At 56.9% G+C, this 23,936-nt stretch overlaps 1 protein-coding gene across 1 annotated transcript in view; it reads left to right on the plus strand.

Moving 5' to 3' along the window:
- The window catches only part of NFKB2 (nuclear factor kappa B subunit 2), a 61,716-nt gene that overhangs the window by 5,050 nt on the left and 32,730 nt on the right, over window positions 1-23,936 (plus strand). Inside the window, exons 2-6 of the mRNA XM_075072916.1 lie at window positions 1,230-1,277; window positions 10,374-10,445; window positions 13,945-14,012; window positions 15,351-15,478; window positions 20,423-20,628. Coding sequence (XP_074929017.1) covers window positions 1,230-1,277; window positions 10,374-10,445; window positions 13,945-14,012; window positions 15,351-15,478; window positions 20,423-20,628 — 522 coding nt within the window. The remainder of the gene's footprint in view (window positions 1-1,229; window positions 1,278-10,373; window positions 10,446-13,944; window positions 14,013-15,350; window positions 15,479-20,422; window positions 20,629-23,936) is intronic.

Raw genomic sequence — 23,936 nt, forward strand, 5'->3', positions numbered from 1 at the left:
CCTTTCCCTAGAGCCAGGCTGGTTGAAACAGTCAGAGATTCCTGCTTTGGGCAGGCAGCTGGAGCGCTGGGGCCTGGAGGTTTCATGGCAGTGGGGGAGCGATGCTTGGCCCGGAGGAGGTGGCGGGCAGCATGGGATCAGAGGGAGAATATGCTTGGGTGTGTGCCAGCCGCTGCCAGGAGATGCCCCTTGGTGCTTGAGAAACAGTCTAGACCAAGGTCGGGGAGCGACTACGCAAAGGGGGCAGAGAACTCCGGGGGCTGCATGAGATGGAGAGTTTTGCTCCCCAGTCCAGTCTGCAGGGAATGGATGGGATTTGCCCCTGGAAATGAAAGGGGGCCCGGAGGGTCTCAGTAGAAAGAGACAGAAATACTGGGGAGAGCAGAAGCCCTGGTGAGTGGGTGAGTTGGGGGGCAGGACTGGGGAGAACACTGCTGGGGACCAGAGATTCCTGGGGGCTGGGAGCAGGAGGGTCTCTGTGCTGCTCTGGGGCTCTGGATGGCAGTAGGGTTCAGCACCCCTCTGCTAGAACTCTCCTATTCAGTACCACAGTGGCTAGACTCTGCTTTCCCGGGCTTTCCATGATCCCCCCATGGCAAGGAAACCCAGCAGTGGTGGTTTGGCGGGTGGGGAACAGCAAGTAAGACCATTGGGTGGCTCTCAGGATAGCTGTGCAGGCTCCTTGCTGCAGCCAGGGAGATGCTGTGACCAGATACCGATTCAGGTGCTCCGGCCAAGTGTCCCCACCATGGGGGGTACAGCTTAGGGCAGGTTCTCCCTGGCCTCTTCCTCTGCTGTTCAGTGAATTTGAGCTGATGATGTCCAGCTTAGTTATTACAGTGCTGCCCTCTCCTAACTCCCATCGGGAGAGACACACTGACCTGCATGGAGGGTGATCCTCTTAACATAGCAATCCCCCTCCCCCGGAAGGTCCCAGGTGCAGCGGGAATCAATTCAAGCTCTTCACGGATCCAACTCTCTTCCCTGAGTCTCCATCAATGGGCTGTGTAAACCTCGGCTGGGAGCGTGGGGTCACTCTCCGAGCTAGAGCATTCCAGTGCTTGGGAGATGCTCCCAGAGGCTGCCTGTGGCTGCTGCCCTGAGTCTGTGTATGTCCCCAAGGAAGTGCTGCTGGGGGGGTGGGGTGATGGATTGGAAGGAGTGTGGGTGGGGTGATCTAGTGAGAATCGAAGATTGAGCTAATCCAGGCATTCTTCTGTCTCCTGTAGGTATGCTATGGCGCTCTCCAACAACCACATCTGCCCAGTCCATAACTGGTAAGGAGTCCTGGTGGGATGGGACCTTTGTTGGCTGGGAGGGGGTCCCCACCAACTGGCTGCGGACCCTGTCGTGGCAGGTCCTTCTCTGAGCAGGGTGGAAAGGCTTGTGCTGGCACCGAGACACAAGATCATGCGGGCAGGTGTGTTGGGGGGTGTGGTGACACAGTACTTCTTCCCACAGCCTAGCTGCTGGGGGTTGGGCTGAGGTCAGTGGCCCAGCCCGCACACAGGCATTCTGTCTCCAACCTAGTTCCGGCCAAGGCTGGCCTTGCCCAGCAGATCAAAGGGAAAGCGGCTGCTGATCAGGTTAGATGGGTGATGAGGAAACTCCAGCGGCTTCCTGGTCCTTGTCATTTCCTATGGATCAGCTCCTGGTTACCAGAGGTGGCCCCAAATACTAGCATCGCAGCCTGGTGGTGGAGTAGTGTGTGAGGGGTGCTAGAGCTGGAGGCTGGTGTCCTATTGATTGCGGGGCCTGGTACGTTCTCCTCCATGGCACAGAGAGCCTGTTCCCCACATCCAGACCCGGATTGTCCTTTAGGCCTGGCTCCGGGTCGCTAAGGTCCTCTGTTCACCAACATGCCCTACCCCAGGCCCTCTGACCCTGGGAGGTGGGGGATTGGTGGATTGTTCACATGCTGGACAGAGACAGACTGTAGAGAAGCCAGAGCCCCATGGGTTACAATCCTAACCAGTTTCAGCAGCTAAGCAGGGTCAGGCCCAGGCAGTACGTGGATGGGAGACCTCCAGCAAAGGCCTGTGTTCTGCTGCTGGCTCAGGAGGTGTTCCTCTTCAGCTGTGGTACTGAAGCAATGCTCCAGCACGGCGCTGGGGGCGCTGTGTTGTAGGGTGTTATTTTGGGGGTCTTGGCCTGCTACACTCCACCTCCCCCTGCCATTGCAATGAAACGGGCCACACGTCACTACCTCCCCTGACCTGTGGGGCGCCGCCGCCCCTTGCTGTGAAACAGTCACCCTCTGTGGCTCATTGGCAGGGCAAGGCAAGCCTGGCATAGAGCTCATTAATTAAGGGCTCAGTCCTGCAAATCTTTCCTCCCTTGAGTAACGTGATTGGTGTCAGTGGGCCCACTGGCTTCAAGGGAGCTGCCAATATGAGTAACGCTAGTCACGTGTGTTAGGAACCTGCAGGTTGAGCCTCAAGTGTTCAAAGCCCTTTAGGATCTGGCCATGTGACTGGTGCTATATAAAGCCCCCCACCAGAACATGGTCAATATGTGTGCAAGGCGGCTCCAGTAAATAATCTAACCCTTGTTAGAAGGTTTCCACTCAAACCCCCCAGAGCATGAAAAAGTCTGCAAATAGGCAGTTAAGGGAATCGTTGAGGGTGTGAGTCTCCATGGAAAAGGTTGGAACTAGCTACTTTCCTCTGTTGAGGCTGAACGTACCCCTCCCACAACTTTGCCAAAACCAAACTGACCTTGCAGCTTCTCCTGGCAGATCTTAGCAGAGGGTCGATCTTTCTGGAAAGTTATGGACAGATCAGACCAGGTATTGGGGAGAGGTGGGGATTAGAAAATTGACTTGCTTTTGGACATGTTTCTGAATCATGTTTGGCTTCCTGTGTCTCGTAAAGAGCACAGACCTAGAAGCGACGTGTAAGTGTATTCTGGCTGGTGTATACAGCTCTCGGTGCAAGGAAAGAAAAATATACACTGCCATTTCCTGCAGAATATTTTATTTTGTCTTCAGACAAACGCATTTTTCTCCATTGGCTTCATAGTATAAACAGAATGCTGACGATGAGTAATGCTAAAGAACTTGGTTTTAATTTTGAAAAAACAGACCCAAACCTATGCAGGAGAGATTGCTTAGCTCGCCATCTCTGAGGTTTCATGGCTGGAAAACAGAGCCACATGGAAACGAGAAGGATCTGAAAAAATGCCAATTCTAAGCTTTCCAAAGGGAAGTCGTTTTTAACTCTGTGGTTACCAAACAGATTCAGTTGTAACTCACCAGTAAGGCAGAGACTGAGCTTCTAGTACACGGGGGAGTTCTGAGAACCAGCAGCCTTTGTTTTTGTTTATGCCTAGCAAAGACAACACCTTCTTTTAACTGTGAAACTCAGCCTTAATTATGGAGCTGAGATGGAGGCCTCCATCTGTAAGGTCAGATGGAATTTTAGGCTGGGAGCTTCGATCCTAAGAGAACTGGATGCCAGACACCCTGTGGTTCGGTTGAAATCCCAGCTGTAATGGTCTACTGCCATCTGCCAGGGAGAATCTAAACTGCTTAGCTGTGTAACATAGGCCTCCAACTCACATGCCAGGGACCTGTGTTCCTGGATCTGGAAGACATGGGTTCGAGGCCCACTGTGCCTATAGAGCCCTGAGTGGGCGGTGTCAGTGCTGCTGGGGTTTGCAGAGCTACAGCTGTGGTACATGTGTGTATGGATGCTGGGTGTACCCGCGTTTGGGAGAGTGCTTGTCTGTCTGCCAGGGAAGGGCTGGGGGTGGGGTGGGGAGCAGGTTGTGCTGCGGATGAAGGGAGTGCCTGAAAGCGTTACAGCAGAAGTTGATCAAAGTGGGAAGTGACTTGAGTTCAGATCTTTGTAGGGGCCTGGCCTTGTTCCAGCTTCTTCCCTCTCTGGCTCACCTACCCCCCTAAGTCTGGGAGGGAGCTTGGGGGCATGGGCCTGCCTCCAGCTGGAGCCCATCATGCGGCCTGGCCTGAGGGACAGCACCATGCCACCAAGCTGTTTCCATGCCAGGAACCCTGGGATGGCTGGGATCTGCAGGTAAATATCTGCCACGCTCAGCTTCTGAGGGGGGAGCGGTGCCTCCCTGGGATGGCTGGCAGGCGGAGAGGGAACTGTTAGCTAAGTAAGCAACTGACCAAGGCCCCCTGCCACCTCGCCAGCTCCTGCATTCCTGGCCCATCTCCCAGGGTGCTGCTGCTGCTGCGTTCCCTGGCCAAGCTCGGAGCAGCTCACACATCACTTCTATCTGATGGTGAGGGAGGAGGCCTGAGCCTGCAGCCCTCTGGGACCCCCTGCCGCAATCCAGCCTTAGCCCGGCAGCTCTGACGGGTCAGAAGTACTGGACAGGCTCTGGGAGTCCTGCTGGGACAGGCACTCCGCTAAGCCACTGCAGCTCCAGAGAGGCCCTCTGCAGAAAGGAGGGCCTGGGGGAGTAGCCGGGGCTCTCTGCACTGTAGCCTTGTTTCAGGCCATCTGCAGGCAGAGCTGTGAAAATCAGTGGGAACGAACAGCCCTTTGCCCAGCCGGATTTGGCAAGCCTGTGCTTTGGGCCTCCCTGCTGGGCAGCAGGGCCCTGGGAGTGAGCACGGGACAGGCTGTGGAGTGGGCAAAGGCCCACTCTAAGCCAGACAGAGCCAGGAGCCAACCCCCTCCCCCCCGGCCAGGATCCTGCCTGGTCTCCCAACCTAAGCAGGGTCCAGCCTGTTTGGTACCTGGTTGGGAGACCTGCAGGGCTGGCTCAGGTGGCACAGGAATTGCTGCTGTTTCCTGAGTCCGTACAGAGCCAGCGTCCAAACGTGCTACTAGGGGCACTTCCGGCTGGTACCTAAAACCCAGCTGCTTGTCCCTTGTGGACATGAACTATCCCCTCCCCCCGCCCCTTTTCTGGAGAAATTGGGGTCTCAGCTTTGGTAGCTGCATTCTGTCAACCACCTGCGTGGTCACTTGGCCACGGTGGCTTTCTCCGCTTTCCATCCTCAATGGCTGTGCAGTGTTGCTGTGTGCTGCTGAACAGCTCTCAGGCTCTGGCCCAGAGGTGGCTGTGATACAGGGCTGGCTGCAGCATCTCCAGCATCCAGTTTCCAATGGGTTTGTTGCTGGGTGCTTTGGGAGTCCAGCCTGAAGGACGCTATAGAAATCTGTAATGATCACTTAGCACAGGAGCCAGATGGGGAGCAGCAACCTGGGGCGGGGAGGAGGGTGGATCCCCTGGGCCCTGCGGGGTCTGCAAGCAGCCTGAGCAGCACCACTTCCCCTTGAGACTGGGAGGAGATGTTTCACCCTGTGCTGTCAGTAGATGAGGGAAGGGGGCTTTGGGGCAGGTTCCCAGGGCTCTGGGCTGCCAGGAGCCCGGCTGCAGGGGGTTCTGTCCCTTTCCAGCAGGCAGGGGAGGACAGCACTGCACGTTCAGAAAATTCCTACACCACCACCACCCCCTGCTGGAGCCCTCCCCATCACCCTGTCTGGAGGCCTGTCCAAGCTTTGCGCTTCCTGAAAATCGATGGATGGGTTCCTGCTCTGTCCCCCACACCTCTCCTCCCCTCCCCACTTCTCCTGCTTTGTCTGGAGGAATGAGCCAAGGGTCATAAGTCAGGGTGGTCCAGAGTTCTGCTCTCAGCTCTTCCACCAACTCCCTGGGTGACCTTGAGCAAGTCACGTCCGTGCTCAGTGACTCAGTTTCTCCATCTGTGCAATGGGGTTAATAATTCACCTTCTGACAGGGGTGTCAGGAGGGTGAATAATGTCTGTATAATGCTTTGATCGTACAAAGGGCTGCGTAAGTGTGGAATGTTAGAGGTGTGACTGTCTCTCCCTTCATCCCTTGCTGGTGAGACACATGAATGGCTCCCCTGCAGCCATCTCTGGGCTGGAACATGTTTCCCTGGGGATGCTAGTCCTTCATCACTCCCTTCTGCACACAACCCTTTACCAAGCTGCCTGCTGCCAACAACCCACTGCTGCAGCCAACATCCACAACTGTCAGCGCTGGGGGATGGGGGGATAACCTGGTTGAGGAGTGTGTGCAGAGGGCAGAAAAGGGCAGAGTTAAGGTTAACGTGGATGGGCTGTGGTGTCCAGTAGTCATGATAATGGTGGTGGATGCAGGAGGAGTGGGTACGTGCTGTTAGGTGGGTTAACTTTCCATTTCCTTGCTTATGTGTACGTGTGTGTGTGTGTGTACACACATACACATAGCAACCTGAACTGCTTTCCAACAAGATTTGTGTCGATATAAGCAGTGGTTATCATCTGAAGCCTTCTCTGAGGTGGAGCATGAGAGTTGTTTCGCAGTGCACAGTGACAGTTTTAGGACAGGAAGTGAAGAATGCTACCACGTCCAGCTGAATAATCCAGGGAGAACAGAAGCAGCAAGATGCAACCACCTAGGTGGCATTTGGCCAGGTGTGTGGGGTTAATGCCCCAACTTGCCTGGATGCTGCCTAGGCTCTTTACTGTGGGCACTGCCTCCCCCAACGGGACAGTGCCTCCTTGGCATGGAGGCACAACTGATTCCAAGGGAAGAGACCTCGTACAGCCCAGCCTTCCTGCAGCTCTGGAAGGTCTCTCCTCCTTGGACTGGCCTGGCCAGCTCTCCTCTGTCCCTAGGGCCTGCTGTGAGGGCTCAGTGCTAGTGACTGGCTTGGGGAGATCTGTCTGATGAGGGATGGCAGAGGAGCTGGGGTCCCTGGCTCAGTTCCTGGAGGGGACAGGGCAGCACAGGAGCCCAGGGCCTGCCCAGGTCAGCTTGGATTTGGCTCAGGGGACCCAGGGCCTTCTCTGCTTCATGTGGTGTTCCGCCTGCGAAAGCACTGGGGTGAAAAGATTGTTAACAGGTTCTTCAGGACCCACTGGCCTGGCCTCTGCGTCTGCTGCTGCGTCTGGCTGGTTTGTCAGGGCTAATTGCCCCCCGGTGGGAAAGGAACCAGCCTGCCCCTAGTTCTGCCACCACAGCAGTTCTGTGGTGGCAGAACTAGGGGCAGGCTGGTTCCTTTCCCACCGGGGGGCAATTAGCCCTTTCTGCCCTGGAGCCAGCGGATTCCTGTGCTCGAAGGGCAGCCCTGTGGAGGAGCAGAGTGGCTGCTCTGTTGCAGAGGGGAACGGGGTCGCCGGGAAGATGTGCTGTGGCGGAGGGGAACGGGGTCTTGTGGTGGCTGCGCTGTAGTGCAGGGGACAGGGTCATGGGGTGGTTGTACTGTAGAGGGAGGGATGGAATCGTGTGGTGGCTGCACTGTTGTGGGAGGGATGGGGTCATGTGATGGCTGCACTGTGGTGGGACGGATGGAGTCATGATGGCTGCGCTGTTGCGGAGGGGACAGGATCGTGTGGCATCCACGCTGTTGCGGAGGGGACGCGGTCATGTGGCGGCTGCACTGTTGTGGCAGAGAGGAATGGGGTCGTGTGGTGGCTGTGCTATTGTGGAGGGGACAGGGTCATGTGGTGGCTGTGCTGTAGTGAGAGCGATGGAGTCGTGTGGTGGCTGCCCCGTTGCAGAGGGGAACGGGGTTCCTGGGCGGCTGTGTTGTGGTGGAGAGGAACGGGATCATGTGGTGGCTGCGCTGTTGCAGAGGGGACGGGGTAGCGTGGTAGCTGTGCTATAGAGGAGTGGTTGGGGTTGCCAGGCGGCTGCGCTGTAACGGAGGGGATGGGGTAGCGTGGTAGCTGCGCTGTAACGGAGGGGTCAGGGTTGCCGAGCAGCTGCGCTGTAGTGGAGGGGTCAGGGTCACCGGGCAACTGTGCTGTAGCAGAGGGGATGGGGTCGCTGGGTGTCTGCGCTGTTGTTGTGGGATGGGTTTCTGATGCTTTGCCATGACAGAATTTGGCAGCGTGGGAGGCTGTCTCAGCACCAGCTCATTCTGTCATGCAGTCGGTTTTTACCTTGGGCGGCTCACGGGTCCCAGTGGCTGCCCTGTGCACAGTTTCTCCTGTGCATCTGCCCCATACTCAGAGGGAGTGGGGAGGAAGCACTGGGGCCAGGAAATCCCTGAGAGTCAGCGCTAGCCTTTAGAAAGACTTGGAGAAACCATCACCTCTGCCAGTGGAAACTCAGCAGCCATACGAGAGAGCAGCTGGAGCCAACCCTGCGAATCTGGCTGGATTCACACACAGCAGCAGGGATCTGAACCCTGCCATGCACGGCTCTCCTAGAGGCAGCACTGGCAGGGCTGGCTTTCTCCACTGGCTGCCACACGGAGACCTGGGGCCAGCGCGGCTACAGCTCCACTGCACGCACACAGACCCATCTGTCTGGAGCAGCGGGAGGGGCCTCAGTAGGTCAAATGGGAAGAGGTGTGGGCCCCCTTCCTTCCTTCCTCGCCCCACTGCTTCTGCAGAGCTGTCCGGGGCACATGTGTGCCCTGCCACATGTGGACAGGACCCATGAGAAAGCAGCTCACCCTTGGAGGGGTGTGTGCATGCCTGTCTGCTCCAGCATTCAAGAGCTGTATAGGCTCCCCTACTCAACAGTCATCGCTCTGCCCACCTGCGACCATGCTGAGGGTGAGAGGGCAGCATTTGGGGGTCCATTTGAGGAGGTCAGGTGGTTCCACGTTCCCCTGGAGGGTCTGTAACGATGCACAGAACTTGGGGCCACGGCTATCGCTGTTCACAAACATTCCTGGGGCTGGGGCCGGCTGAGAAGTGGCAGCTGTGCTCGTCATCTGTCTGATTTCAGGGAGGCCACTCCTCCTCGCTATGGCGGCCGGGGGGGCTGGGACTGGATTTGCTGCCCGCAAGATCCCTTCTGGTCCTGTGTTCAGGGGGTTTCCCAGCTCTGCATGTTGACCTGGCCATTCTGGTTCCTCGCCGACAGTGACTGCTGTTTGGCCAAAGCTATAAATCCTGCCCTGGCCTTGGCCTGGCAGCTTGGCTTGTGTTCCATCCTGGCACTTCCCCAAAGCTCCTTGTGATTACGTCTGGCTCTCTGAGCGATTTTTCTGGCTGTTCTCCTGGCTTTTCTGTTCTCTGCGATGCAGAGCTTGCCTCAGGACTTGCCCTTGGCCCCGGTCCTGCCCTGGCTGCTTGCTCTATTTTCCATCAAGGGGCAATAAACCCACTGGTTGCAAAAAGCCATGTGTGGCTCCTCCCTGCCTGCACAGGGAGGCTGTAGCTGTAAATCCTCTCAGTGAGAGTCGCCTCTCTCCACAGGCATGTGGGGATGGGCCACAAGATGGACTCATTTGCCCAGGCGTGAACTGCGGGCCGTTTCCACGTAGCAAGCGGTCAGCTGTGGAAGGGGCTGAATGCATGCACACAGCTTGGAGCCCTGGGGAGAGATCCCATCAGGCCTCTGGCTTTATCTTCAGCCCACCTTCATGACTTTTCAGGGCTCCTTGGGGAGAGTGCTGTGAAACGGGGATCCCTGCATGTTTGCCCTTGCCGCTCCTCACTGACATGTGGCTTTAGTGAGCAGGCAGGAACATTGCTATCTCTCTGGTTTTGTTTGATGGGGAGGAAGGAGTTACGCCCCCTTTCCTGGACTGCATGGGCACAGTTAATGGGCAGCCTGTCTCCATCTGCTCTTGGGAGATGGGGACTAAACTGCTGCAGAAAACTCATCCTGGTCCCTGGCCCCGGGCCCTGGGGTTGTTTGGCTGGAGCTGTCCGAATGGGTATTGCCCCATGAGCCGCTTCTTGGCACAGGACTGTGGACTCGGCTGAGCAAATCTGATTGGCTAAAAGGAGAGCTGATCTGAACGTCAGCCCAAGACTCAAACTGCCCTGCAGCTTCTCCCGGGACATGGACTGAGCCTGTCCAGAGGATGGACTTGAGTTCATTTGTAACTCTCTCGGGGGCTTCTAAGCTTCCAGGATCCCACTGGGAGCAGAGGGGTCAACTCCTGCCAGGGGGCAGCGCCTTGCCTGTGCCTTCTTCCCAGGGAGCCTGACAGCTCAGCTTAGCGGGTCCAAGAGCTTCTGATTATTTGGAGCAGCATCCAAATGCCACGTGAGCCGAACCGCAGCACTCCTTTCAGTTGTGCTTGATGCTGTCTGTAGTGATTCTGGGGAAACTGGAGAGGGGTCAGGTCGGGGGCAGGAAAGACTCTATCCCCAACCCCAGAGTAGCTAAAAGGGTTTTGCTGAAAGGATTCACAGCGAAATTGTTAGCAGCACTGACGTGTCACTGGTAAGCTTCCGTGTGGTTGTCCCATTAAGCCAGCTGAGGTCAGGCCCTAGTTCTGAGCTGTGTCATCCTGGCTGCAGACGCAGGCAGATGGCACTGTATGGAGTCCCATTGGGCTGGTTTTCTCTACAGCCAGCAGGGCTGGGAAACTTATTTTAATGAAGGCTTAAAATCTGCAGAAGCTGGTGGTCTCAGCAAGTCTGGTGCCCGACAAGTATTGACCCCTTATCTAATGTGCCTTGTTCCTTTCTCCCCAGGAGTTATAACCAGTCCTGTGGCCTGGACGGCCCCATTTCATGCTGCACTCTGGATCACATTCCTCTGGTCAGGTAAGAACAAAAATGCCCCCAAATAGCACAGCAATCCAATGCCTGCTGAACCGGTCCAGTGCACATGTGTGAGCGGTTCCTGGAACTGTGGGTAGGGGGCAGGATGTTCCTGGAATTGCCAGGAGCTGTGCTCCTGTGGCTCGCAGCTTCTTGCTGACAACTTTTCCTCTTGCCCGAGGTAGCGGATCTCAGCTGCCTCATTTGTGGCCGTGAGTGCCAAGTGCTCCCACCCCTGTTGGCCCCTGCCAGCACGCTGCGAATGGAAAAGGAGCAAGACCGGGAGCCAGAGGGTGGGAGGGGTGGCATTGCCGGGGCACAGCTGCCATCCCATGCTACTGCTAGGGGCCCGGAGAACAACCCATGGGGTGTAGCTCTCCTGGCTCCCAGGCCCACCCCTGAGCAGGTGCTGGGAACGAAGTGTAGCCAGGCAGGGAGCCTGTCTTGCAGATGGAGGGAAGGGACTGGGCTGAACTGATTTGGCTGGCAGAGCCTGCACTGAAGGTGTCCTGCTGCTTGTGTGGCTCGGGAGCTAGGACTGGCACTGAAGCTCGGAGCTGCTTCCGAGTGGGTGCCTGCGGCAGTTGCTGAGTTGGTGCCCCTGGGGCTCTGCAGCCAGAGAGGTCGCCAAGTGGCTGTGTCTTGGTTAGCAGCAGCTGGATGAACACAGTGCTGAGTGGGGGTGATGGTCAGGGCTCCATAGCAGCTAGTGAGCAAACTCTGCAGCTGGCACGACCTGCGAGTCCGGGCTAGATTCCTGCCATTCATGAACAGGAACCTTCTTGAGGAGCCTGACGGGAATCGGCTCCAGAGCAGGTTGTGGGGTGGGGTTAGGCTGAGGTCTGTAGGCCAGGCCTGATTCGAAAGAGCTGCTGCTGAAGACAGTGGCGGGACTTCGGCGGCAGCTCAACTGGCTTCCGCTGCCTTCGACAGCACGTCGGCAGAGGGTCCTTAGAGAAGTTGCAGGGCCCTCTTGGGCCCCGCACCCTGATTTGGGGGAATCGCCCTAAAGGCGACCCTGCTGGAGGTATCTCCGTGGCTGGAGTGTTGTGGCGCTTGCAGCATAGGGAAGCCTGGTGCTCCATCCCTCTGCCCCAGTGATCTGGTGCTCTGCTGTCCCTCCACAAACTCCACTCCTGGGGGGTTTTCCGTGTGTACATGTGGGAGGGGTGACTGGTCTGCATGGAGCTGGTCTCTGTGTGGAAGGGTGGGGTGTGTGTGTGTATGTGTATGTGGTTGATGGCCTCTCTGCAGAGGTTTGCGGCTGGTGGGTAGCGTGCACACCTGGGAACGGAGAGGGTGCTGGGTGCATGGAACAGGGGTCTCTGGGAAGGTGTCTTGGGGCATTTCTGTAGTGTCTGCGAGCGCTTGCAGAAAGGACCCCCTGAGCATGTGTTTGTGGCATGGTGTGTGTGTTTGTGGCATGTTGGGGGTGTGAGCAGTGTGTCTGTGGCATGTGTATGTGTTTGTAGCATGCTGGAGGTGTGAGCAGTGCGTGTGTGTGTGTGGGGCATGCTGGGGGTGTGAGCAGTGTGATTGTGTGTTTGGCATGCTGAGTGCGAACAGTGCATCTGTGTGCTTGTGGCATGTGTGTGTGTAATGTGTTTGTGGCACACTGGGTGTGTGAGCAGTGTGGGGGGGCACTGGGTATGTGAGCGGTGTGGGGGGGGCCACACTGAGGGTGTGAGCGGTGTGTGTGTGGGGGCACACGGGGGGTGTGAGTGGTGTGGGGGGGGCAACCACACTGGGGGTGTGAGCGGTGTGTGTGTGTGGGGGGGGGACCACACTGGGGGTGTGAGCGGTGTGTGTGTGGGGGCCCACTGGGGGAGTGAGCAGTGTGTGTGTGTGGAGGGGAGGCCACACTGGAGGTGTGAGCAGGGTGTGTGTGTGGAGGGGAGGCCACACTGGGGGTGTGAGCGGGGTGTGTGTGTGTGGGGGGGCCACACTGGGGGTGTGAGCGGGGTGTGTGTGTGTGCATGTGTGTCACACTGGGTGTGTGAGCTGTGTGTGCGCATGTGTGGCACATGGGGTGTGTGAGCAGTGTGTGTGTGTGAGGCACACTGGGTGTCTGAGTAGTGTGGGGGGCACACTGGGTGTGTGAGCTGTGTGTGTGTGGAGGGGCACACTGGGTGTGTGAGCTGTGTGTGTGTGGAGGGGCACACTGGATGTGTGAGCTGTGTGTGTGTGGAGGGGCACACTGGGTGTGTGAGTTGTGTGTGTGTGCATGCCCTGGGATGGGAGGCCGGGCTTGGCAGCGCCTGTGGCAAAGGAAGAGGGGGACGGCTTGCATGAAGTAGAAGTGGGCGCTGGGGTTGGAATTTCCCCTTGGCTTCCTGTTTGCGAAGTGGGGGAAAGGTCAGGTGCTTGCTGGAGGCTCTAGCTCGCTCCCAGCTGGGGAGAGACCTCCTGGAGCTCCAGCCCCCGCACCCTGCGCATCTTGCCTGCCTGAGGGCATCTGCTGGGCCAGCTTGTTGCCCAGGGGGTCTTCACACCAGCCCCCTCCAAACCTCTCAGCTAGTCCTGATCTGGGAGCAGGGCATGGGGGGAAGCGGGGTGATTGGCACAGGGAGGGAGGGAGGGGTCCCTGGCATGTGCGTCTGGTGGCTCGCCTCAGGGGCTGTGTCTGAAGTGCTGGTTTGCCTACACCCACCTGGCCTGAAGTGAGGCGCTCCCAAGCCCTCCCCTTTGCCAGGCACAGGGCAGGTGGCCGGTGCCCTGCCATCCTGGGCAGCCCGTCTCTGTCCCTCAGCACCTGGCCATGGCTCTGCAGAGCATGAAGATGCACGGGGAGCAGCTGGTGTTCTATTCCCTGTGGGGGGCGCTCTGAGGGGCAGGTTACGGTAGGGCACTCTCTGAGGGCACGGGTGGAGCAGGCAATGCCCCAGCAACCATGGCACTAAGCCATAGCACCCACCCTCCCGCTTGGCAGCTCAGGGGTGCTGGCCAGGACGGCAGCTCCAAGGATCTCCAGTTTGCATGCGCACGATCCCAGCTGAGGGGTGGGACCTCCCACCGTCCCACTGTGACACCCACACTGGGGATGGACCCCAGCCCTGGTCCTATGGCCTGGAGATGAGAGTTGTCCATGGACGCAGGTGGGCACCAAAAGAGTGAAGAGCCTCCTGCCTCCACCAAGTGACCCTCTGCGAGTCCAGCCCGTCAGGGACCTGGCTGCAGCATGGTGTGCAGTGTGGGGGTGTGCCAGCTGTGAGCAGCCCATCCCACTCCAGCGCTTCCTGATGAGACCCGCTCTGTGCACCCTCAGCACCACATCTAGGCAGCCAGGAGCACCACACTGCCTGCAGGGGGAGGGGACGGCAAACGGCCATAGATCAGCCAGGGGGAATGGAGGCAGCAAGTGGGGCAGCAAGGCCAGGGCTGGGAGGGCAGCTGCCCCAGCTATTGGTGGCACTGCCAGCAGGCCTGGTTCCCCTGGGCTAGTAGCCTACCCAAGGCCTGGTGCCATGTGGTGTCTCTAACAGGCCCTGTCTTCTTTCCCCAGCAAGTGTGGCACTTTCCCTCCAGAGAGCTGCTTCTTCAGCCTGATCTGCAGCCTGGGCTCGTTCATGGGTAAGTCTGTGCTGCTTGGGGATGGGGATGCAGAGCTGCAGGAGCTCAGCCGTCCTGGGCAGCGCTGCCCTTCCCATACGCAGGGCATCAGCTCTCCCTAACCTGTCACGGCTGATGGAAGAGGGTGCAGAGCTGGGTGGGGGGGCCACAGGCCCCTGCCAGTTGCTTGTTTTGCTGGTGCCTAAGGCTGAGCTGATCCAGATGTACCCGCTGCAGAGCCCAAGCTGAAGGGCTGAGGAGAGCGTGGCGCAGTGGGGTCAAAACTCCAGTGTGGGGAACCTCACTGGGCTCTGACATGGAACTCAACCCGATGGGAGGGCATGGGTGAGCGCCAGGGCAGGGACTGATCCAATCTGCATGGAGAGGAGGCGGCCAGGGGCAGCATGCAGGGCACAGCTGTCCTTGTAGGGAGGGGGCACAGAGTGGGGGTTGGGAGGTGTCTGTTTGCATATAAAGCAAACCAGACCCAGGTGCCCTGCTCGCGAGAGCTTCCCGCTGCAGGGGGCTTGCGCCGGAGTGCGGGCAGCATGGCTACTGCCCAACCTGTCCAGGTCCTAGAAACATACCCTTCAGGGATGTGCAGGGACCCCGTTGCTCCTGGGAAGTCTGGGGCGTGGATCTCTGGCTCTCAATCCCTTGCTGCTGAGTGCTGTGGATTAGTTCTCTGTATCAAAGTCCAGGTCAAGTAACTACCGCAACTTGGTTTCAGTGTCACAGACCCCCCCACCCCCTTGCAGCCTGTTAGAGCCCCAGCAGCTTGCTATGCGACTGGTGCCTCCCGCAGCCTGGCCCTAGGAGAGCCGTGCATGGCGGAGTTCAGTTCCCCGCTGCTGTGTGTCAAGTTTTACATGTCAGATCTCCCCCAAAGCATTGTAAGCTCTTCAGCCCAGGGCCTTTGAGTCTGCACTTCACCCACGGAGAACATTTAATCCAAAATGTTTGCAGATTGAGAAGGGCCCTCAGCTTCTGCTTTCCTCACCCTCCCCACTGCACTCCCGGCTTCCGGCCCTAGGAGCAGGAGCAGATTGCCCTGTAGTATGTGCTGGGAGGGCTGGCAAGGCCCCTGGCGTCGCCCCAAGGCCGGGAGCTGTGGCTGAAATGAACCGAATTTGGCCCTTGGGCTCAGTGACAGAAGGAGCTTCTGTGTCGTCATCTCCAGGTGGTAGCTGTTGCTGGCCAGGGGTCTGCTTGGCCTCTCCAAAACAGAGGGGTGGGCGAAGAGCTCCTTGTTCTCCTGCCCCTTGGGCAGGCTCAGGTGGGGCAAAGATGGCTCTGGGAGGTGAGACATTGCAGCTGGTGGGCGTGTGTCTGACAGGATACCTTGTCTCCATCTCCCAGTGATGCTCGTTGGCCTGCTGAGATACGCCCATGTCATTGAGTGCTGCGGGCCGTCCCTCCTCAACACCCTGGGGCTAGCAGCAGGCTGGATCTGTGCCGCCGGCCTCACCATGGTTGGCAACTTTCAGGTAAGACTCCTCCTCTAGGGGGGAGGGAACAGATGGGGGCTATGGGAAGCCAGCGCAGGGTTCTAGCTCAGCTGCAGGCAGAGGGATCCCAGTGGCCCAGTCGTGTGCAGAAAACCTCCTTATTGAAGCTTTTGAGGCATTTTGATCCACTCACAAATCGGTTGTGTTTGGCCTGTCAAATTAAATATCTTGTATTCCCTTCCCTGTGCTCCTTTTAACCCTGCAGCGTGTTAAAGCCGAAGGAGCCATATGCACCATGCTCATCACCCCACTCATTCTCACCGCTGCTCAGTGTGGTTACTTATTGCCTGTCTCTCACCCTAGAAGGTTGAACCCGGGCCAAAGCGCGCTGTCTCCCAGCACTTGTGTTTGGTGTTTCCAGCATCACAGGGGAGTATTTAGGATCAACCCCCCATTTTCATTAATTTTTTCACTTCATTCAAGTAAATTTCCTTTCCTCTTAGGCTCTGGAATTCACCTTCGTTTGCTCACCCCTAATGGGCCCAGACTAAGCTGCCAGTCTCCATTTAACTCTTATCTTGTAAAGTAAATATTTGTGGAATAACATTGCCCTGCAATCTCTGATCTTGTCACCAAAACCTATCTAGCGAAGCCCGCCAGCCAGCCAGGGGCTGCAGCTCAGTTGTTCTGCATTTCAAATTTCGTCTGCATGTTGCATTGACATGCTGGCTTAGCATTTACTGTAGGCATGGAAATAGCGAGGATTCATCTGCGCTGAGCAAGATTGGGTGAGCAGGTGCTGAGAGACCCCATCTCGCTGTATGCGCCAGCATTCCCAGATTGGACATTGATACCAAGATCCACGTGAGCCTTCTGTCCCCGGTGGGAATCTAGAGCCTAGAAACCAGGGGTTGATCTTGTGTGAAGGAGACTCGCCCTGATGTTAGCAAATCTGCCCCCTCCTGTGAGAACCACTGAGGGCTGCCTCTGGACCCCAGGGGTGTCCCCGTAGGTACAGGTTTGTAAAATTTTTGGTTGGTCCCGGGAGTCTTGGGGCAAAGAGGAAGAGCCCCTGGTACTCGAGGGTTAGGGGGATGGGTCTCCTCAGGTAGGCAGGCAAGACAGCGGGGCAGCTGGGCCAAATTTGAGTGGGGCTGGGGCCCTGTGTGCAGGGCTGCTTTAACAATTTATATGGTAGGGGTGCTGAGAGCCATTGAACCAAACTTTAAACTGGGGTGGGCAATAATTTTTGCAGGGAGGCCACTCCATGAATTTTGGTAAGTCATCATGGGCCACACATTTCTACTATATTAATGGAGGGGGTGTGGGGTCTGGGAGGGAGTTTGGTGCAAGAGAGGGTGAGAGGCGTGGGCTCTGGGAGGGAGTTTGGGTGCAGGAGGGGGTTCTGACTTGGGGCAGGGGGTTGGCGTGCGGGAGAAGGGGTGCAAGGTGCAGGCTCTGGCCAAGAGGTGCTTACCACAGGCAGTTCTCTGCCAGCGGCGCAGTAGGGCTTAGGCAGACTACCTGCCTGTTGTGGCCCCACACCGCTCCCAGAAGCGGCTGTGGCTGACTGCTGTAAACACATCTCTGCGCACCCCTTGGGGGCAGGAGGGCAGTGGGTCTCCGTGTGCTGCCTGCGCCCACAAGCACCGCTCCGCTGGTCCCATTGGCCGGTTTCTGGCCAATGGGAGCTGTGAGGATGGTGCTGGAGACAGGAGCAGCATGCAGAGCTGCCTCCCACCCCTGCCAGGGGCCGCAGAGATGTGCCTGCAGCAACCCGCAGCTTCTGGGAGCTGTGTGGGGCTGCAACAAGCAGGCAGTCTGCCTCCTACTACACCGTGGCCTGGATTTTTCCCACCCTGCTGTAAACCCTGTATGTGATGGAAGCCAGCACTCCTAGTTCCAGCCCCTATGCTTGTGCACCAGTCAAATCTGGGGCAGGTCACCTGGGCCCACTCCTTAGCAAAATCGTGGTTGCACTCCTGGCTCCAACATGTAACCTGGCACTTATGGGCATGTCTCCTTCCAGCTTTATGACAGGGTCATCAGAGATATTCTGTGGGCGTGAGGCTAGAGCAGCCCCTTCCTTGCCCCTGGGCTGGATTGCTTTGCGCTAGGGATGTACGCATAGCCACAGTCCAAGGTTCTTTCCCTTTGGATTGTGTCACTAACACAATATTTGGTGCTCCTGTGTCCTGGACTCTGGGGTTTTTCCATCAGACACGGGGCAGATAAGATGACCTGGATAAGTGGATGCCGTCACCGGGTCAGTTCCAGCTGTCAGATCAGCGGGGATTACCCCACTGTGCTCATCAACTTCCCCCTGCTTGATGGGCTTGTGTAATCCGGCATCAGAGGGCAGAGACCATGCAGAGAAACTGCTTCCCTGCAGCGCACTCTGGAGTTGAAAGCTAGCGGAGGGAGAAAGGCGCAGGCAGGAAAGAGGACCTCTCTTCAGCTGATGGCTCTTCCAGATGTCAAGAGCTGCAGAGGGGAAGGCTCTTGCACCAGGCAGAGTAGGCTGATGCCAGATGAGTAGGGCAGGAGTTCTGTGAGGTTGGCTAGGAAGGGTTGTAACGGGCAGCACCCTGAAGTGTCTGGGGAGCCAGGGACAGGGTTTTGGGATTTGGTCTGCTCTGCATCCACAAAAAAGTGCATGGCAGGAGGGTGCTGCCCATGTGGGAGTCTGGTGAGCTGGGACTCACGAGAGCTGATGCCATAAGGCAGTGCAGGGGGTGGGTGCAAGGAAACCAAGACTGCAGAGCAGTTGGCAGCGCAGGGAAAAATGCTTGGCAAAGCAGCCTGCTCCCAGAAGGCCTGGTCCTGTGAGTAGCTGAGCCAATAGGAGTCAAGAGCGCTCAGCACCTGTCTAGGAAATGGCTCTGAATTGTGACTTGGATCGTAGGTGCATGGCTTGGGTGTGATGGGATCTGCTCCCTCCAGCTTTGGGTGGGGGTGTAAAGTGCTTTACGTGGAATCAGCATTGTCTGTGTGCAGCCAGAGGCTAGGCTGCCCTAAGTCCTCCGTGCTCAGCTTTGTGGGTACGCTCACACCGTGGTTCAAGCGAGCTCATCCTTGTGAACTGGCAGGCGTTTGGGAGTTCCAGGCGACGGGGGCAGACTGCATCAAAATCACCCTGAGGATGCGGTGCCAGCTAATGCCCTGGATCAGAGACCAGAGCCTGGTGTGGGGAAGGAAGACTGTGGAGGCAACGTGCCCAACTCTTGGAGTGGGCAACCCCTTCCTTGTCCCGCCTGAATCCAGCCATGGACTGGCCAGCTTCAATCCACTCTGTGGGGAGCCCTATCCCCTGGGCTGAGTTATGGAGAGCTTCAGCTGGGAGCAAGGAATTTTCCCCCACTCCAGAAACAAATGACCCAATGCCAGGGTTTCCAGTCTGAGGGGGAGTGGGGAGGAGGTTAATGGGTTAATCACTGTCAGAGGAGTAAAGGTGGCCTAGGCCCTGGGGGATGCGCCCCTGGATTTGGAGTCAGGGGACCAGGGTTCAGTTTCCTGCTCTACCAGACTCTGTGCACAACTTTGGGCAAGTCACTTAGCCTCTGTGTGCCTCAGTTTCTCCGTCTGTAATGTGGTGGTAATGGCACTGCCCTGTCTCCCAGGGAGCCGTGAGGTTGGATGAATAATTACGAGGTGCCCAGATCCTGAGGGCTGTGTGGAACCTAGCTTGGCTCCCATAGGGTTAGCTGAGATTCTCCCCCCAGCTTCAGTTCCCAGCCGGATGTCACTAGGGCTCCTGGGTTTGTGCGTGGAGGGGGCGCCAAGCCTCTGGGCTCTGTCAGTGGCTCTCCCCGCATCAGAAGAGCAAAGCAGATGAATCACAGATGTGTTTGTTCTCCTTCCAGTGCCCGCCAAGGGTGGATATTTACTCTTCCCGAAGTGATGCCAGGAAACGTGTCTGGGCAGACGCTGCTTTCTAGTGGTGTCTGCTTTTCTCTGCCCACATCAGGCCATCCTGAGGGAGGGGATGTTTACCTACAGGCAAGAATAGGCTCGCCTTGGCCACCCTCAAAACCTCGCAGGGGATGCTGGGCTGGCACTAGGTCTCTGGGCACCCCAGCTCTGCAGTGGGCTGCTGGGCCATTTGTAACCAGTCGCCTGCCCAGAGCACCCGGCTTCTCTCCTTTCCCTTGTGTGATAGGTTCTGGCTTCGCTGCCCAGGAGGCTGCTGTGGATGCTGTATTCCAAGGGCACAGCTCAGCTGGCTGCATTGCCCCAACCCTGGCCCCAGCCTTGCTCTAACTCGCTTCTTGCATCAAGCCAGCCAGCCAAATTCACTGTATGTCTGAGCCTTCTGGGCAGCCATAGAGCCAGTCTGGGAACAGCTGGGAACATGCAGCGAGCGGCAGGGGGCCCCCGGCCTGCGGGAATGCTGCCCTGCCATGCCACGCCAAAGACTAACCCGCTGAAACCGTGTAAACATGGATTCCCTTCCGGGACAGAGGACAGTACCTGGCCAGACCTGTTCCATGTCCCCCTGCTGAATCCATTGTCAGTCTGGACTCATCTCCGAGTGCTCTCTGGGGAATCCTTGAACCTCACCGTGGGGACCCAGACAGCTCTGCCTATGTGTGAGACCTGCTCGCAGGTAGAGGGAGAGCTCTCCCTTCCCCTCCCCCTCCTCCTCCCTGTGGTGGTTCAGACCTTAAGCCTTAGGTTAGAATCCAGGGGAGAATGTGTCTGAAATCAGGTGCCAGATGCCCCTTAGGTTCTAATTATGCAGCTGCTCATATGGTGATCCTGGGATCCTGACTCTCTGGTTAGAAAGGGTGCATGCAAGTGACATCTGACGCAGGGCATCCCAAGCCAGAGAGGGGTGTGTGTGAGAGACAGAAATCTGATTAGGGGTTAGAACCCAAACTCTAGGGTTAGAAAGAAGAAGGCCAGAGTGCTGGGAACTGTAGCGTCTGGGCGATGGAGCGGAGTGGGACTCTGTGCCCTGACCTGGTTGTTTGTGTCTCCCAGGTGGACTATGCCAAGGTGCTGCATTACATTGGCGCAGGTGTGGCATTTCCTACCAGCATGCTCTTTGTGTTCCTGCAGTCGGTTCTGACTTACCGCATGGCGAAAACCAGGGGCCACTACTGGACCGGTCACTTGCGCAGCATCCTCTCCGCTCTGGCCTTCATCACCCTTGTCTTCAGTATCCTTTCCTTGGCAATAGCATGTGGGTAAGAAATGTGCAGCTGGGGTGTGTGAAAACGAATTGCCAGTGCTGGCAGCTCTGTGGGCTGGGCAACAAATCCGATGGCTCAGACTGTACCTAGGGAAAGTCATTACTGGTGTCTGCACTGCTCGGAGCAGCCCCCTGGACCCAGCACCGTGTCTGTTATACAGACGCCATCATCCGAAAGCTGTACAGCCTTTAGACCAATTGCAGGGAGAAATAATAGCCGCAGGGGGCCTGGGCAAGGGAGCGGGACCTTGGCTGCTGAGGTTAGAAATGGGATGGAGATTTGAGGCAGGGCAGTGGTCCGGGGAGGGTGCTCTAGACAGCTGCAGAGGAGAAGGGTCTCCTGACTGAGGGGGGCTGGTGCTCGCTGAGTGGAGGGAAGGCAGAAGTCGGTGGCCCACACACTAGGTTTTACTGGCTGAAGGAAGACTTGAGCCTGGATGTGGAATAGCGCTCGCCCCTTGGGCAGTGGGATTCGGTGGCTTGTTTCAGCACTCCTGGAAAGTGCATCCCTTGCTATGGGTCCCCCTGGTCCTGCTGCTGACGGTTTGTAGCTTTCAAGGAAACAGCTTTCTTAGCCCTCTTGAGTTCCAGCCTAGCTGGTAGCAGGGGCAAGCATCTAAGGGGCTGGATTTAGGCTCCAGGCTCCTTGTAAGTGTAGGTTCAGATCTTGCCACTGCCAAGTCACAACCTTTTTTCCATCAGACAGTAAGTTCTCGGGGGCAGGGAGTGTCTTTGGGTTCTGTGGTTGTACAGCGCCTAGCGCCTGGGGGTCCTGGAGCCTACGGATCCTAGGTGCTACTGTAACACAAATAACAGGCAGCTGCAGTGTTTTGAGCCCACAGCCCTGGGTAAGCCAGCCGGCTGCAATGTTATTTACTAACCATCCGGGTTTAAAAGAGGGAGCTGGGCAGAGCTATAAATGTGTTCTGTGCAAACCGAGGAGCAAACCCAGCAGGGTCACTGAATGGGAGCCATGCGATGAGGGGAAAGGTGAGGAGTTGGTTAAACTAAGGCCCTTCGTGGGCAGCTAAATTAGCAGGTGGGGTTTATAAAGAGAGCAGTAGGAGGGGTGTCTAGGGGAGAAGAAGGGAATATTGTGTTAGCAGGAAGAAAGGCCCCTAGTGTCTGGGCTGACACAGCAGAGGGTTATTTGGACTGAGGTCACGGACGACATAGGAACCAAGGTGATGGTCCGGTGCAGCTCGAGAGCCCTTGGGCAGGATGGCAGGGGAGCCCAGGAGACGCCAGTGCAGATACAAGAGCTCAGAGGGGACTCTGATGATGCGGCTGTGCCGAGTAGGAGAAGAGTTGTTTAGAAGCACGGGCTGGGTGCATGGTGGCGGTGATTGTAATGCGTTTCCTGACGCAGCACACTGGAGACAGCCCGTTGCTGCAGAAGCTATTATAGATGGGATGGGTGGGAAGGAGGCAGGCGTGAGCTGTGGGCATCTAGGATTCAGTGATAGTCATGTGGGGCTGGAAGTTCAGAGGAGGATTTGTACGAAGGGCAAGGATGCAGAATACTGAATGCTGGGGGCCGTGAAGTGGAGTGTTGGCTGGGTAAGTGGGACACATTCCCAATGCCTAGGGGGAGGTTGGGATCCAAGCCCCACATCAGTAAACTCCAGGACAGTGAAAGGGCAACAGAAACCAGTGTGGCTGAGCAGGGAGATGCCAGGGATTGAAGGAACAGGCAGGGGTGTATAAGAACACGAGAGGAGGGTTGGAGCCAGCACGAGGCACTGTGGTGGCTGGCGCACTCTGTGAATATCTGGCAGAGAGGAGAGGAGAAACATGGCAAGAGCAATTGGAGAAGGCTCCTGGGGCACAGGCCCTGGTGCGAATGACGTGTAGTCGTGACCTTCTGCTGGCTGGTTGGCGAGTTCAGTGCCAATAGCTGTGTGGCCTCAGAAGCCAAAAGGCATAAAACTGCCGTGACTGAGGCCCATAGCCCAGAGCTGGACAGGGCTCTGCAGGGCCGATTCCCCTCCCAGCCTAGAGGTTGGTCCCTTAGGAGAAAAGTTGCAGTCCATGGGAGATATTCTGAGGGATGCTTGCGCTGGGGTTGGAAGGAATGCAAAGGAAATAACCAGCTAGATAAGAGTAAGGGATTTCCCTAGGATCGCATGTCCTAGAAGGAACTGAGGGAGAACTTCCATTCAGTTTCTGGGAAGGCCTTTCCGTTTTATTTTCCAAGATGGTGTAGATATGCCCAAACCAGGCATCAGATTTCCATGTACAGACGAATGGATAAAGGACAGCCATGGAATAAGCACAGTAACTCCTCACTTAATGTAGTTATGTTCTTGAAAAATGTGACTTTATGCAAAACAGTGTTAAGCTAATCCAATTTCCCCATAAAAATTCATGTAAATGGGGTGGAGGGGGTTAGGTTACAGGGACATTTTTTCACCAGACAAAAGACATATACAGTATAAGTTTTAAACAATTTTAAACAAACAGTTTAATATTGTACACAGCAATGATGATTGTGAAGCTTGGTTGAGGGGGTGGAGTAAGGGTGGGCCCTTTCCCAGGGAATGATGAACCAGCATCGGCTGAGCCCTCGAGAGTTAATACGCTGTTGTTAATGTAGCCTCACACTCTACAAGGCAGCATGGACTGAGGCAGGAGGGAGGAAACATGATAGATGCAGGGCAGTAGCTGCAAACACTTCCCTGCAAAAACTGAACAGAATGATGAGCCCAAGCTATGCAGCTGGAGCACACCCCTCCCTTCTCCTGACAGCATATGCAGGGCTGCACAGGTGCTGACTTTCCAAAGTGCTGGGGGGTGAATGCATGAGTGAGTGAGAGAGATGTACATTGCCCCTTTAAGTATGCACAGCTCACTTCAAGTACATTGCCCTTTTAAGCAGATCAGACAGGAAGCAACAGCTTCCAGCAAGCTCCCTCCTTTCTGTCCCTCTCCTCCACTTTGTGGAGAGTGAGTATGAAGGGGTGGCGGGGAGAGCGGAGGCAGGAGCAGCTCCAAGGCAGAGGGCAGGATAGGAGTTGCACAGCAGTGGGTGTGGGGGTGGGGGCAACTGAACTGCTGCTGGGCAGCTGCCGAGCCACATACCTTACAGGGAATTTAGGGGAGCTGATGTGGGGTGGGGGGCTGCCGGCCCCTCTGATTCTAATCCCCACAAGGAGGGGCTGCTCTTCCAGAGAATCCTGCAAGCGGTGGACAAAGCAGGCAGCTGCCAAAGGACGTTATAATGGAGCACTGCACAATTTTAAACGAGCTTGTTCCCTAATAGATCAGCAACAAAACAATGTTAACGGGGCCAATGTTAAGTGA

This window comes from Chelonoidis abingdonii, chromosome 16 (genome assembly GCF_003597395.2).
Source record: "Chelonoidis abingdonii isolate Lonesome George chromosome 16, CheloAbing_2.0, whole genome shotgun sequence".
Taxonomy (NCBI): domain Eukaryota; kingdom Metazoa; phylum Chordata; order Testudines; family Testudinidae; genus Chelonoidis; species Chelonoidis abingdonii.